At 37.6% G+C, this 14149-nt stretch overlaps 1 protein-coding gene across 2 annotated transcripts in view; it reads left to right on the forward strand.

The window, feature by feature from the left end:
* LOC133561830 (atrial natriuretic peptide-converting enzyme-like) overlaps positions 1 to 14149 on the forward strand; it is a 34242-nt gene that overhangs the window by 15608 nt on the left and 4485 nt on the right. For both annotated transcript variants that reach the window (XM_061915420.1, XM_061915421.1), the window contains exons 3-9: positions 1578 to 1943; positions 3865 to 4215; positions 4288 to 4305; positions 7950 to 8013; positions 8112 to 8155; positions 11725 to 11875; positions 13628 to 13741. In XM_061915420.1, the coding sequence (XP_061771404.1) occupies positions 1578 to 1943; positions 3865 to 4215; positions 4288 to 4305; positions 7950 to 8013; positions 8112 to 8155; positions 11725 to 11875; positions 13628 to 13741 (1108 nt within the window). The remainder of the gene's footprint in view (positions 1 to 1577; positions 1944 to 3864; positions 4216 to 4287; positions 4306 to 7949; positions 8014 to 8111; positions 8156 to 11724; positions 11876 to 13627; positions 13742 to 14149) is intronic.

The following is a 14149-nucleotide window of genomic DNA, read 5'->3' on the forward strand; positions in this document are numbered from 1 at the left end:
ACGCCTTGACTGCGCCTAGAAATTCTGTCCATAAAAGTTATGAACAGAATCGGTGACAAAGGACAGCCTTGGCGGAGTCCGACCCTCACTGGAAACGTGTCCGACTTACTGCCAGCAAAGCTGTTCCAGTCCGGTTTTAAAGCCCTCCACAGCACAGAGTCAGCGTTTCTAAAAGCTTTTAACGATATCCTCCTGTCAACTGATTCTGGCAAATATGTCGTCCTGGTGCTTTTAGATCTGTCTGCTGCGTTCGAGACCGTCGACCATGCAACCTTAATCACTCGTCTTGAGAGCTGTGTGGGTATTAAGGGCGCTGCCCTCAACTGGTTCCGGTCATACCCAGCCGACAGGATTTTTTGTGTAAAAATAGACAGTTTTATGTCTTCCACAGCTCCTCTACCACACGGGGTCCCCCAGGGCTCAATCCTTGCCCCAATCCTATTTGCGCTTTACCTTCTCCCCCTTGGTTGTATTTTTAGGAAGTATGGTATTGCATTTCATTTTTATGCCGATGATTGACGGATCTATTTTCCCATGGCACAAAATAACACGGTTCAACGTCTCATTGACTGCCTGCACGACATCAAAGCCTGGCTTTTCAGCTAACTTCCTGAGTCTAAATGAAGACAAAACAGAAGTCATGTTGTTCGGTCCAAGTCACTCTCCCTCCCCCAACGTTGACCTCGGCACTCTGACCCCGTATCTCAGCGACTGTGTCAAAAACCTGGGGGTAAAGTTCGACTCCGGTTTTAAATTCGAAAAATAAATCAGCAGCGTCGTTCAAAAAAGCTTTTATCAATTACGCCAAATAGCGAAAGTGAAACCGCTTCTGTCGGGACATGATCTCGAGAAATTAATTCACGCCTTTATCTGGAATCGTTTAGACTACTGCAATGTAGCCAGGCCTCCCCTCGCCCGCCTGCAGCTCGTGCAGAACTCTGCTGCCCGTCTGCTAACACAGACCCGCAGACGTGAGCACATCACCCCTATATTAGCGTCCCTTCACTGGCTCCCTGTGCGTTATCGAATCAATTTTAAGGGAATAAGCAGTAGAAAATGGATGGATGGATGGATTTGCTTTTAAATGTCGAAACAACCTCGCGCCAACATATCTCTCCGACCTCCTTCAGCCTTACTGCCCCACTCGATCCCTAAGATCAGCCGATCAGGTGCTACTGACGGTCCCTGACACAAGGCTGAAGCTTAGAGGTGACAGAGCTTTTGCCGCTGCTGCCCCCAAGCTCTGGAACGACCTACCTCTGAGTGTTAGACAAGCCTCCTCTCTTCCTGTTTTTAAATCTCTCTTAAAAACATACTTTTATTCCTTGGCTTTTAACACTGAGTGATATCCATCCTGCAATGGCGCCCCATTATACACCTGCTGTGAACCCTTTTTATTTATTTATTTATTATCATGTTCTGTTTGTGTTGTGTTGTTTGCTCGGTCCTCGTATTATCTTTCAACCTGCCCATTGTCCAGCACTTTGGCTACGGTAAATTTTAAATGTGCTTTATAAAAAAAGTTGATTTGATTTGATTGGATGTCACAATAATGAGCGTTTTGATGCTGGTTTCAGGATACCAGTGGCAGTTCCGGTGTGACGCCAGCAGGGGGGTGCCAGAGCATAACAGTTCCCATGTGCAAAGGCCTGGCCTACACCCACACCATCATGCCCAACGTTCTGGGCCACGGCACTCAGGAGGACGCCGGCCTGCACCTGAATTCCTTCTATGTCCTGGCCAACGTGGAGTGCTCCCCCCACATGAAGCCCTTCCTGTGCTCCGTCTTCACTCCCGAGTGCGTGGCGGGGAAAGCCAGGCCGCCCTGCAGGACGCTTTGTGAGCAGGTGCGCTCCAGCTGCGAGCCGGTGTTGAAGCAGTTTGGCTTCAGCTGGCCGATAGCGCTCGAGTGTGCCGTCTTCACCACCGAGTCGTGCCAGCACGTGAGTTTTAATCCTTTAAAGCAGGGGTGTCCAAGCTTTTTGCCATGGGAGCCACATTGAGCTGAAAAAAACTTGGTCGAGAGGTATATATATGTATGTATATATATACAGTGGGGCAAAAAAGTATTTAGTCAGCCACTGATTGTGCAAGTTCTCCCACTTAAAATGATGACAGAGGTCTGTAATTTTCATCTTAGGTACACTTCAACTGTGAGAGACAGAATGTGGAAAAAATATCCAGGAATTCACATTGTAGGAATTTTAAAGAATTTATTTGTAAATTATGGTGGGAAATAAGTATTTGGTCACTTCAAACAAGGCTCTCACAGACCTGTAACTTCTTCTTTAAGAAGCTCTTCTGTCCTCCGCTCGTTACCTGTATTAATGGAACCTGTTTGAACTCCTTATCTGTATAAAAGACACCTGTCCACAGCCTCAAACAGTCAGACTCCAAACTCCACTATGGCCAAGACCAAAGAGCTGTCGAAGGACACAAGGAAAATAATTGTAGACCTGCACCAGACTGGGAAGAGTGAATCTACAATAGGCAAGCAGCTTGGTGTGAAAAAAATCAACTATGGGAGCAAATTATCAGAAAATGGAAGACATACAAGACCACTGATAATCTCCCTCGATCTGGGGCTCCACGCAAGATCCCATCCCGTGGCGTCAAAATGATCATGAGAACGGTGAGCAAAAATCCCAGAACCACCCGGGGGGACCTGGTGAATGACCTGCAGAGAGCTGGGACCAAAGTAACAAAGGTTACCATCAGTAACACATTACGCCGACGGGGAATCAAATCCTGCAGTGCCAGACGTGTCCCCCTGCTTAAGCCAGTGCATGTCCAGGCCCGTCTGAAGTTTGCCAGAAAGCACATGGATGATACAGTAGAGGATTGGGAGAATGTCATGTGGTCAGATGAAACCAAAATAGAACTTTTTGGTATAAACTCAACTCGTCGTGTTTGGAGGAAGAAGAATACTGAGTTGCATCCCAAGAACACCACACCTACTGTGAAGCATGGAGGTGGAAACATAATGCTTTGGGGCTGTTTTTCTGCTAAGGGGATAGGACGACTGATCCGTGTTAAGGAAATAATGAATGGGGCCATGTATCGTGAGATTTTGAGCCAAAACCTCCTTCCATCAGTGAGAGCTTTGAAGATGAAACGTGGCTGGGTCTTCCAGCATGACAATGATCCCAAACACACCGCCCGGGCAACAAAGCATTTGAAAGTCCTGGAGTGGCCTAGCCAGTCTCCAGACCTCAACCCCATAGAAAATCTGTGGAGGGAGTTGAAAGTCCGTGTTGCTCAGCGACAGCCCCAAAACATCACTGCTTTCGAGAAGATCTGCATAGAGGAATGGGCCAAAATACCAGCTAATGTGTGAGCAAACCTGGTAAAGACCTATAGTAATCATTTGACATCTGTATTGAGTTGAATTTTTGTTATTGACCAAATACTTATTTTCCACCATAATTTACAAATAAATTCTTTAAAATTCCTACAATGTGAATTCCTGGATTTTTTTTCACATTCTGTCTCTCACAGTTGAAGTGTACCTATGATGAAAATTACAGACCTCTGTCATTATTTTAAGTGGGAGAACTTGCACGATCGGTGGCTGACTAAATACTTTTTTGCCCCACTGTGTATATGTGTATAAATATATGTATGTGTGGGAAAAAGCACAAGACTACTTCATCTCTACAGAACTGTTTCATGAGGGGTTCCCTCAATCATCAGGAGATTCTCCTGATGATACAGCAGGCTTTTTAGGAAAAAAGCAAATGACACTGATGACGTAGAGACCTCTAAAACGTATGTATCACTTACGATACGTCGGGCGTTTTAGGGTTTAAACAGAATCTGTTTGTGTGAATGGCGAATCAGACGTGTTGTTGTGTGTAACCGCAGCACACCGTGGCCACTGCCGGCACCTGCGAGCCCCTCACCATCCAAATGTGCCAGGGTCTGTCCTACAACCAGACCATCATGCCCAACCATCTGGGCCACGCCAGCCAGCGAGAAGCCGCCCTCAGGATGTCCTTCTTCAACCTGATGGTACAAACTGCTTGCTCGGCCAACATCCGCCGCTTCCTGTGCATGGCCTACGCCCCCCAGTGCATGGCGGGCCGGATGTGGCGGCCCTGCAAGTCCTTCTGCCACAAGGCCCACAGCGACTGCGAGGGCGCCATGAGCCGGTTCGGCATTTCGTGGCCGGCCGAGCTGAACTGCGAGGCCTTCCCGCGGGACATGTGCGTCGCTGTAGGTCCCACGCCGCTGTCGTGTCCGCTTCTTGCTTTCAACTTCCTATTTCAGCTTCTTCTTCTTCCGCAGGACGACATCAGGCCGGAGGTGAATGCAAACAACACACTCACAGGCCACGCCCGCCTCTATGGCAGAAGCGGAAATGCCTGGTAACCAATCAGGTTTTCGGGTCTGCATGAATTCATGCAGTGCTGCCACATTCCCTTCATTATAAAGTAAATAATTGAACAGTTAAATTATTAAATCATGGAAAGAATATCCATCCATCCGTCCATTTTCTACCACTTATTCCCTTTGAAATGAAAAATTCAATTAAATCGTGAAATAAATACATATTTTTTTAATTTAGTATTTAGGTATAAAATTGGTGATTCAAATATTTCAACAGTGAAACAATTAAATATTTTTGATTAAATATATAACTAAATGATTGACTTATGTAAATTTTACTTATAGAGATCTTTTTGCAGATAAAGGATGAATTTGGAAGATAAAAATTAATTCATGAAGTCCTGCCACATTAGGTTAATAAAAAATGATTCATTAAATAGGGAAATTATTGAATCATGGCGGGAAAAAAAGGAACAATTATATTAAATCGTGAAGTAAATACATAGTTTTTCATATAATATTTAGTTATAAAATTGGTGATTCAAATATTTAAACGGTGAAATAATCATATTTTTGATTTTAAAAATTATGTCCTACAACCAGACCATCATGATATGGTATTGATATTTATGATATTAAATTAAAAAATATATATATTTATATAATTAAATGATTGACTTAAGTAAAGTAAGTAAATCAAGTGAATAGAAGTAAGTAAATTAAGTAAATATATTTTATTTATGAAGCGTTTTTCACAGATAACGGATGAATTTGGCGGATCAAACAAATTCATAAAGTCCTGCCACATTAGGTTCATAAAAAATTATTAATCAAATAGGGAAATTATTGAATCATGGCGAAAAAAAAGGAAAAATTGTATTAAATCGTGAAGTAAATATTTTTTCATTTAATAATTAGTTATAAAATTGGTGATTCAAATATTTAAACAGTGAAATAATTATATATTTTTTATGAAATATTTATATAAATAAATGATTGACTTATGTACATTTTAAGTAAATACATTTTATTTATGAAGCGTTTTTCACAGATAACGGATGAATTTGGCGGATCAAACAAATTCATAAAGTCCTGCCACATTAGGTTAATAAAAAATGATTACTTAAATAGGAAAATTATCAAATCATGGCGAAAAAAAGGAACATTTCTATCAAATCCTGAAAGTAAATCTTTTTTCATTTAACATTTAGTTATAAAATTGGTGATTCAAATATTTATACAGTGAAATAAGTATATATTTTTAATTAAATATTTATATAATTAAATGATTGACTTATGTAAATTTTATTTATAAAGCATTTTTCACAGATAACGGATGAATTTGACGGTTCGAAAAAATTCATGCAGTGCTGCCATATTAAGTTCATAAAAAGTGATTAACTAAATAGGGAAATTATTAAATCATGGTGGAAAAAAAAGAATAATTATATTAAATTGTGAAGTAAATACATATTTTTTCATTTAATATTTAGTTATAAAATTGGTGGTTAAAATATTCAAACGGTGAAATAATTATATATTTTTAATAAAATATTTATATAATTAAATGATTGACTTATGTAAATTTTAAGTAAATACATTTTATTTATGAAACGTTTTTCACAGATAACGGATGAATTTGGCGGATCAAACAAATTCATAAAGTCCTGCCACATTAGGTTCATAAAAAATGATTAACTAAATAAAAAAATTATTAAAATCATGGCGAAAAAAAGGAAAAATTCTATTAAATCGTGAAAGTAAATACATTTTTTTTCATTTAACATTTTGTCATAAAATTGGTGATTCAAATATTTAAACAGTGAAATAAGTATGTATTTTTAATTAAATATTTATATAATTAAATGATTGACTTATGTAAATTTGATTTATAAAGCATTTTTTACAGATAACGAATGAATTTGACGGTTCAAATAAATTCATGCAGTGCTGCCACCTTAGGTTCATAAAAAATGATTAATTAAATAGGGAAATTATTAAATCATGGCGAAAAAAATGAAAAATTATATTAAATAGTGAAGTAAATATTTTTTCATTTAATAATTAGTTATAAAATTGGTGATTCAAATATTTAAACAGTGAAATAGGTGTATATTTTTAATAAAATATTTATATAATTCAATGATTGACTTATGTAAATTTTATTTATAAAGCATTTTTCACAGATAACGAATGAATTTGACAGTTCAAATAAATTCATGCAGTGCTGCCACATTAGGTTCATAAAAAATTATTAATTAAATAGGGAAATTATTAAATCATGGTGGAAAAAAAAAGAAAAATGTTATTAAATGGTGAAGTAAATACATATTTTTTATTTAATATTTAGTTATAAAATTGGTGATTTAAATATTTAAATAGTGAAATAAGTATGTATTTTTAATAAAATATTAATATAATTAAATGATTGACTTATGTACATTTTAAGTAAATACGTTTTATTTATCAATCGTTTTTCACAGATAATGGAGGAATTGGACGGATCAAATGAATTCATGGAGTGCTGCCACATGTGTTCATAAAAAATTATTAAATAGGGAAATACATATATTTTTATTTAATATTTAGTTATAAAATTGGTGATTCAAATATTTAAACGGTGAAATAATTATATATTTTTAATTCAATATTTAAATAATTAAATGATTTAATTATGTACATGTTAAGTAAATACATTTTATTTATAAAGCGTTTTTCACAGATAACAGATGAAAATGACGGATCAAATGAATTCATGCAGCGCTGCCACTTCTGTCCATAAAAAATGATTAATTAAATAGGGAAATTATTAAACCATGGCAAAAAAAAAAAGGATAAAGCTGTAGAAAATGGATGAATGGATATTAAATCGTGAAGTAAATAAATATTTTTTCATATTAATATTTAGTTATTAAATTGGTGATTCAAATATTTAAATGGTGAAATAATTATATGTTTTTAATTAAATATTTATATATTTAAATGATGGACTTAATTTTAAGTAAATACATTTGATTTATAAAGCATTTTTTCACAGATAACAGATGAATTTGACGGATCAAATAAATTCATGAAGTGCTGCCACATTAGGTTCATAAAAAATTATTAATTAAATAGGGAACTTATTAAATCATGGCGAAGAAAAGAACAATCGATCCCCGCTTCTGCCATCCTAGTCACTGCCGTTGTGTCCTTGGGCAAGACACTTTACCCGCCTGCTCCCAGTACCACCCACACTGGTTTGAATGTTACTTAGATATTGGGTTTCACTATGTAAAGCGCTATATAAATATAATTCACTTTACGTTTACTAACACCTGTATGTATATTCAATTCCATTTTTGTATTTATTAATGACACATTTAAGTCATTATTTAAATATTTCTTTACTTAAAAAGCTGAAGACCTGGTGGGAATTAATTATCGGTACCATAGTTGGAGAAGGGGTGGGATTGAATAAACTCTGCTTCTGCCTACTCCTTTTCAGACAAGTGCCCCTAACGTAGCTCGTCAATAAAAAAATGATAAAACACATCAGCACAATGTCACATGTATTATTTTGCTCCCAGGATGGAGGTTTGACTTCCCTCACGAGTCTTATGTGTTCTTGCTGCCACCAGATGCTGAACGCTGACCAAGTTCTGGCCAAGCTGCAGGCTGGAGGCTTCTCTGTTCGTGGCAAACGTCGGTTACAACTTTGAAAACCACCACTCCCACGCAAGCGGACCATTTTGTTTTCTTTTTTCTAACACTCTCCCTCTTGTTTATCCTCCCAAACGCAGTGCTGAGTCTCAGGACAGCCCGCATGCTGGTGAAACTCGCTGATGTATCCTTTACCGTCTCCTATATTCGCCAGTTTATGACTTACCATATTTTAGTTCCCGTATTTTAAGGCGCACTGTTGATGAATGGTCTATTTTTGATATTTTTTCATATATAAGGTGTCAGGTTCAAACACTAATGCCATCTATTAAACGAGACAAGAAGCAAGGAAATAAACAGAGACAGAATTAAATTTGGCTCAATTTGAGGAGAAACGTCTGGTCTGTACTCTCGTACAGTTTTCAGCACACTCTGACGAAAAAAGGTTTACATCTCCTCTTTTAGTTGGATATTCCCTGTTTACACAACGGCTGTTTCTAAAGAAATGGGGGGGTATGTAAACAGCCATTGTTTTCAGTCACGTTAACACAAAACCAAAAAGATGCCTCGGGCTCGGGCTGGTCCTGGATCGAGCTTGGGCAAGTCTTGGATCACAATAGATAACCCCCCTCCCGTCTCCTCCCATCGTACACAATGGAATTTTCCAAGCCTTTGGCTTGTTGCAACAAAGACAGCTTTCATCCGTTCACTAGAAACTCAGAGAAACGAAAAAAAAAAAAAAAGTTCTAAATGTAAAACACTTCCTTGTGGTCTACATACTGTATTTCCGTGAATTGCCTCCGGGGCGCTAATTAATTTAAAACCTCTGCTTACTCTTGCGCTTACCAAAGGCATGCGGTAAAAGTAAGCATGCGCTAATTATTTTAAAACCTCTTCACACTCCGGCACTTACCAAAGGCATGCAGTACAAATTTGAGTTTGATGTAAGCTTGGACCTTAAATCCTACTGAATAGCTCTTAACATTCTTCCCTTTAAGCGATTTCAAATTACCGGTATTGAAATCAGCCTCCTCCATTTTGAAAATGATGACAGGGGAAGTGTCACTCGTGACGTCACAAGTTTGACCAGGCGGTAATACTAAGCATGCGCTAATTATTTTGCGAAGCGAGTTTGACCCGGCAGTAATTCAAGGCAGGCTCATACTATATGCCCTGCGGCAACTCAAGGAAATATGGTAACATGTAATGGTGGGTCTTTGGTCAAAATGTTGCATAGATGATGTTTTACAGTTCATCTTCAAGCCGCTTTGTGACAGTCGCTTGCGAATGCGCCGTTTTGTGGGCGGTCTTATTTACATGGCTCACCTTCGACATCGTCTTCTACCCGCCATCTTTGTTGTAGCAGGCGTAGCGTGCAAGGACGGGGGTGGAAGAAGCGTCAAAAGATGACGCTAACTGTTTTAATGACATTCAGACTTTACTTCAATCAATAACGGAGCAGCATCTCCTCATCCGGAAACAACAACAAGGCTCGTGAAAAACCGTCTAAAGTTCCTTGGGTGAATAGTGTAAACTCACTACACCGGTATGTTTTAGCGCTTTCATGGTAAGTTTACTGACAGATATAAGTAAGAACTTTACACTACTTTATATTAGAAATGGCAACAGTGGAGGATGAATGTCCCATAACAGGAAAATAGAGAAAAAGAAGAAGTTTATTGACTACGGTGTCGGCACGGACTACAAAGGCAGATGCGCACAATTTTTTAGGATTTATGCAGATCCGAAATACAGATCAGCAGGTACCAGAAGGTAAGAAAAGTTGCTTTTAGATAATATTGCGAAACAAAACGTCAGGTATGTCTTACTTTATACACACACACACACACAACTATGTTAAAGCATATCAAGCGGTGCGGCTTCATAGCTTACCAAAGTGGTACTAAAACATTTTGATGGATTTTTGGGCGCTGTGTTTAATGATCTATATTTTCAATGGAACATAAAATGTTGGTGTTGTTTACTTGAGTCATATTGCCATTTTAGTGCAGCCTACACGTGTCTCTTATGTGTGACTGCCATCTACTGGTCAAACTACTTAACACTTCTTATTACACCATGTACCAAATAAAATTGCTTCGAGGTCGGTAAGAAAAAACAGAATTCGAGGTGGGTAAGCTCAACAAAACTTTTTCCTTACATTATGCACACCGGGTTATAAGGCGAATTGTCGAGTTTTGAGAGGAAAAAAAGGATTTTAAGTGCGCCTTATAGTCCGGAAAATACGGTATTTGGCCTACAAAATGTGTTTAATTTACAATATGATCTATAGCAAGGCTGTCCAACTCATTTTTATTGAAGTTATGGCCTCTTGTAACAGTGGATAATATATGAATATAAACGATTCATCACATGATATTACACAATTACCTATCCATTTAATTACTATATATATATATATTTATTATTATTATTTTTTTTAAATCTAAACGAAGATAACATTTATGGTGTTTTTATAGCATATTACTGTAAATGTAAAAACCGTACCAATGTTATTTTGACAGTAAAATTAAGACAACTGAGCTGCCAGTTTGTTTGTTTTTTACTATAAAAAAAAAAAATAGCTCAGTTGGCAGAATTTTACTGTATGCTGTTAAAAAAACCTCAAAACAATGTAAATGGAATAACGGTACCACAGGTTGGTTTTTTTTCACAGTAAAAAAAAAAAAAAATTGCTGCTCAGTCTCTAGAATTTAACAAAACTATTTTTTTAACTGTACAATTAAATGGATAGCTTGCTTTAAATTCATAGGTCAAGCAGATATTTAAATATTTTTATTTTTTTATTTTAACAAAACATTTTTGTAAATGTATTATAATGTAATATTGGTGCATTAATATTAAAGTATGAAAGCTAGGCAACTGCATGCATGCAGCAGAGGAATTCCTAGAAAGGTCAAAATGGAAAGAACGAATAAATTTAATAAGAAAAGGTAAAGCACTTTATGGATATTACCATATTTTCAGACTACACATTTTGGAAATAAATGTTTTCCCATGTATTAGCCGCATATATACATACATATATATATATACACGTTGCGAAATGAGGTATTTACACACAAATATTTTGTAAATGTTCATTTAATGGTTTCCAAATGATGTCTGTAACACGGCAGTAAAACGGCTGATCAAACAAAACAGAAGTCATCGTTATGGACCCACTAGCTGTGGAAGCTAGCTCTCCAATCAGCTAAACAGACTCAATAACTCCACGGTGAGTTGTAGAAGGTATTGGAAACTCAAGACAGCCATGACATTATGTTCTTCACAAGTGTATGGAACTTTTGATCGCGACTGTTTATATTTGTTTTCTTTTGTATTATTAACGTTTATGAAAACATTTTTCCAAAACACAATATAAAAAGTGAGATATAGCAGGATAATGCATACATTTATTATTTGTTTTTGAAACGCTTACAATAAAGTGGGACCCCAAAAATTTACTCTGGGGCCCCATTTTTATGACTTGATGGGGCCTCATTTTGAAACTTCGTAGCGCCAACACTGATGGAGTATTGGTGCGTGCAAAACAGCGGCAGGCGGCTGTGGCCTGCGGGCCGTTTCTAATACTAATCAAATATCACCCCGAGGGCCATAGATAAATCATCCTTGACTTTGACACCACTGCCATATAGAATGATGAGTTTGACCCCAGCGCTCGAACACGGGACCATTATTTATGTTTTAGTCGTTATTTGTGTGTTGACTTTCCTAAGCCGAGACGCTCAGGCAGACAAGTCCGGAGACCTGGACGTGGTGGAGTTCTTCAAACTGGAGCACTACGTGGCCGTCACCAGGAGGGAATATGTGGAGAGCTACGAGAGGGAGACGCCACCCTCTGTCAAGCATTCTCAAATGATGAGGGCTGTGGCTGCGAGAGGTAAGGTCTTCCTTTTTAAAAAGAAAAGAAAAAAAAAAAAGTATTACGTTTTGATTTGCTGGTTGGGCTCAAGTAGTGACTAAAGATGTCCGATAATGGCTTTTTTGCCGATAGCTGATATTCCGATATTGTCCAACTCTTAATTACCGTACAGTGTAGCATCCCGGAAGAGTTTGTCAGGTTCAAACATCGATGACGTCTATTACCGTATTTCCTTGAATTGCCGCCGGGTCGCTAATTAATTTAAAACCTCTTCTCACTCCGGCGTTTACCAAAGGCATGCGGTAAATTTAGGCCTGCGCTTAAAAATCTGAGTGTGATGTAAGGATACCATCATAAAAAGCACATTTAATAAAAATAAACATTATGGTCTTACCTTTGCTTATAAATGAAGTCTATGCGCAGCTCCTTCTGATCAAAAGCATCTATAACTTGTTTATAAAAGTCTTCCTTATCTTTCTTCAGTTTTAAAAGTCTCTCTGTCTCGATGGAGATCTTCCTTTATTACCTCCTGCTTTGACTGAAAGTCCAGTTTAGAAAACTGTTTTATTATAGATATGTAATCCTCCATGTTAAAAGTGCAAGCGAGAGGAAAAAAGTAAACACACACTGCTCACTCTTGCTGCTTGTTGCTGCTTCTTCTGCAGCCGAGTAGTCGCAAGAAGGATCACTAGCGCCCTCTACCACCAGGAGGCGGGAGTCATTTAATGACTCATATTTGACACACGCAGCTACGGTATATTAATGAAACATAGCTGCTTACTGTTCTTTTTAGCATATTCAATAGCCCTTAAATCCTACTGAATAGCTCTTAATCTTCTTCCCTTTATGCGATTTCAAATAATTGAAATCAGCCTCCTCCATTTTTAAAATGATGACAGGGGAAGTGTCACTCGTGACGTCACAAGTTTGACCATGCAGTAATACTAAGCATGCGCTAATTACTTTGTGAAGCGAGTTTGACCCGGCAGTAATTCAAGGCAGGCGCATACTATATGCTCTTTGGCAATTCAAGGAAATACGGTATCCTGACCCGATATTGATACAAAATATCGATCAGATACAAGCAAAAATAACAAGTATCGGATTAGTTCAAGTTAGACGTACATAATAAGTAAGGGTGTCAAAAAACAATCGATTTTTGAATTAATCCTGATTTTCTATCAATTAAAAAAAAGATACCTACAGATTCAAAACCCTAATAATTGTTACATTTGTTATGATTTCCATTTTTGTTTTTATTTCATTCATTCAAAGACAAAACCAAAAAAAAACAATCAACATAACATTAAAATGTTGTGTTACGGTGCGGCTGTTCTCCCGAAATGTGTTTGTCATTCTTGTTTGGTGTGGGTTCACAGTGTGGCGCATATTTGTAACAGTGTTAAAGTTGTTTATACGGCCACCCTCAGTGTGACATGTATGGCTGTTGACCAATTATGCCTTGCATTCACTTGTGTGTGTGAAAAGCCGTAGATATTATGTTACTGGTCCGACACGCAAAGGCAGTGCCTTTAATGTTTATTGACGCTCTGTACTTCTCCCTACGTCTGTCCCTACACAGCGGCGTTTTAAAAACTCATATATTTAACTTTTTGAAACCGATACCGATCATTTCCGATATCACATTTTAAAGCATTTATTGGCCGATAATATCGGACATCTCTAGTAGTGACCCTGGTGGAATGCCGTCTTCTCAGACGTGTACGAGTCACGTGATGTTGTCGACCTTTTGTGGCGTCCCTCTCACAGAATTTTACTTGGACGAGGACACCTTCCAGACGCTGTGGCTGGAATACAGCAGCCGGGGAAAGATCGAGTACGACGAGTTTGTGACTTTCCTGACGAGGCTCCAGATCCTTAAAGGTACACTGCAAAAACTGAAATCTAAGTAAGATGAAATATCCCAAATAAGGCTGATATTTGCTTATTTTCAGTCTGATAAGATTATTCTCACTAAGCAGATTTTATGTTAGTCTTTTACTTGTTTCAAGGGTTTTGGTCCTAAATGATCCCAGTAAGATATCACAGCTTGTAGCTGAGATTTGATGACCTATATTGATAACTTTTATAAAGTCATAATTTATTACTTCAAGCATGAAAAAAAATCATGATGCCGAGCGCATATCATTTTGTCAAGAAAATGGCACCAGCATTTACTTCATTTAAGAATATTTTTCAACCTATTGAGCAAAAAAGGGCTCTTTTTTTTCTACCAAGAAAACTGCACTTGTTATTAGTGAGAATATACTTATTTTAAGGTATTTTTGGGTT

The sequence above is a fragment of the Nerophis ophidion genome, linkage group LG11, assembly GCF_033978795.1.
Source record: "Nerophis ophidion isolate RoL-2023_Sa linkage group LG11, RoL_Noph_v1.0, whole genome shotgun sequence".
Taxonomy (NCBI): Eukaryota; Metazoa; Chordata; class Actinopteri; order Syngnathiformes; family Syngnathidae; genus Nerophis; species Nerophis ophidion.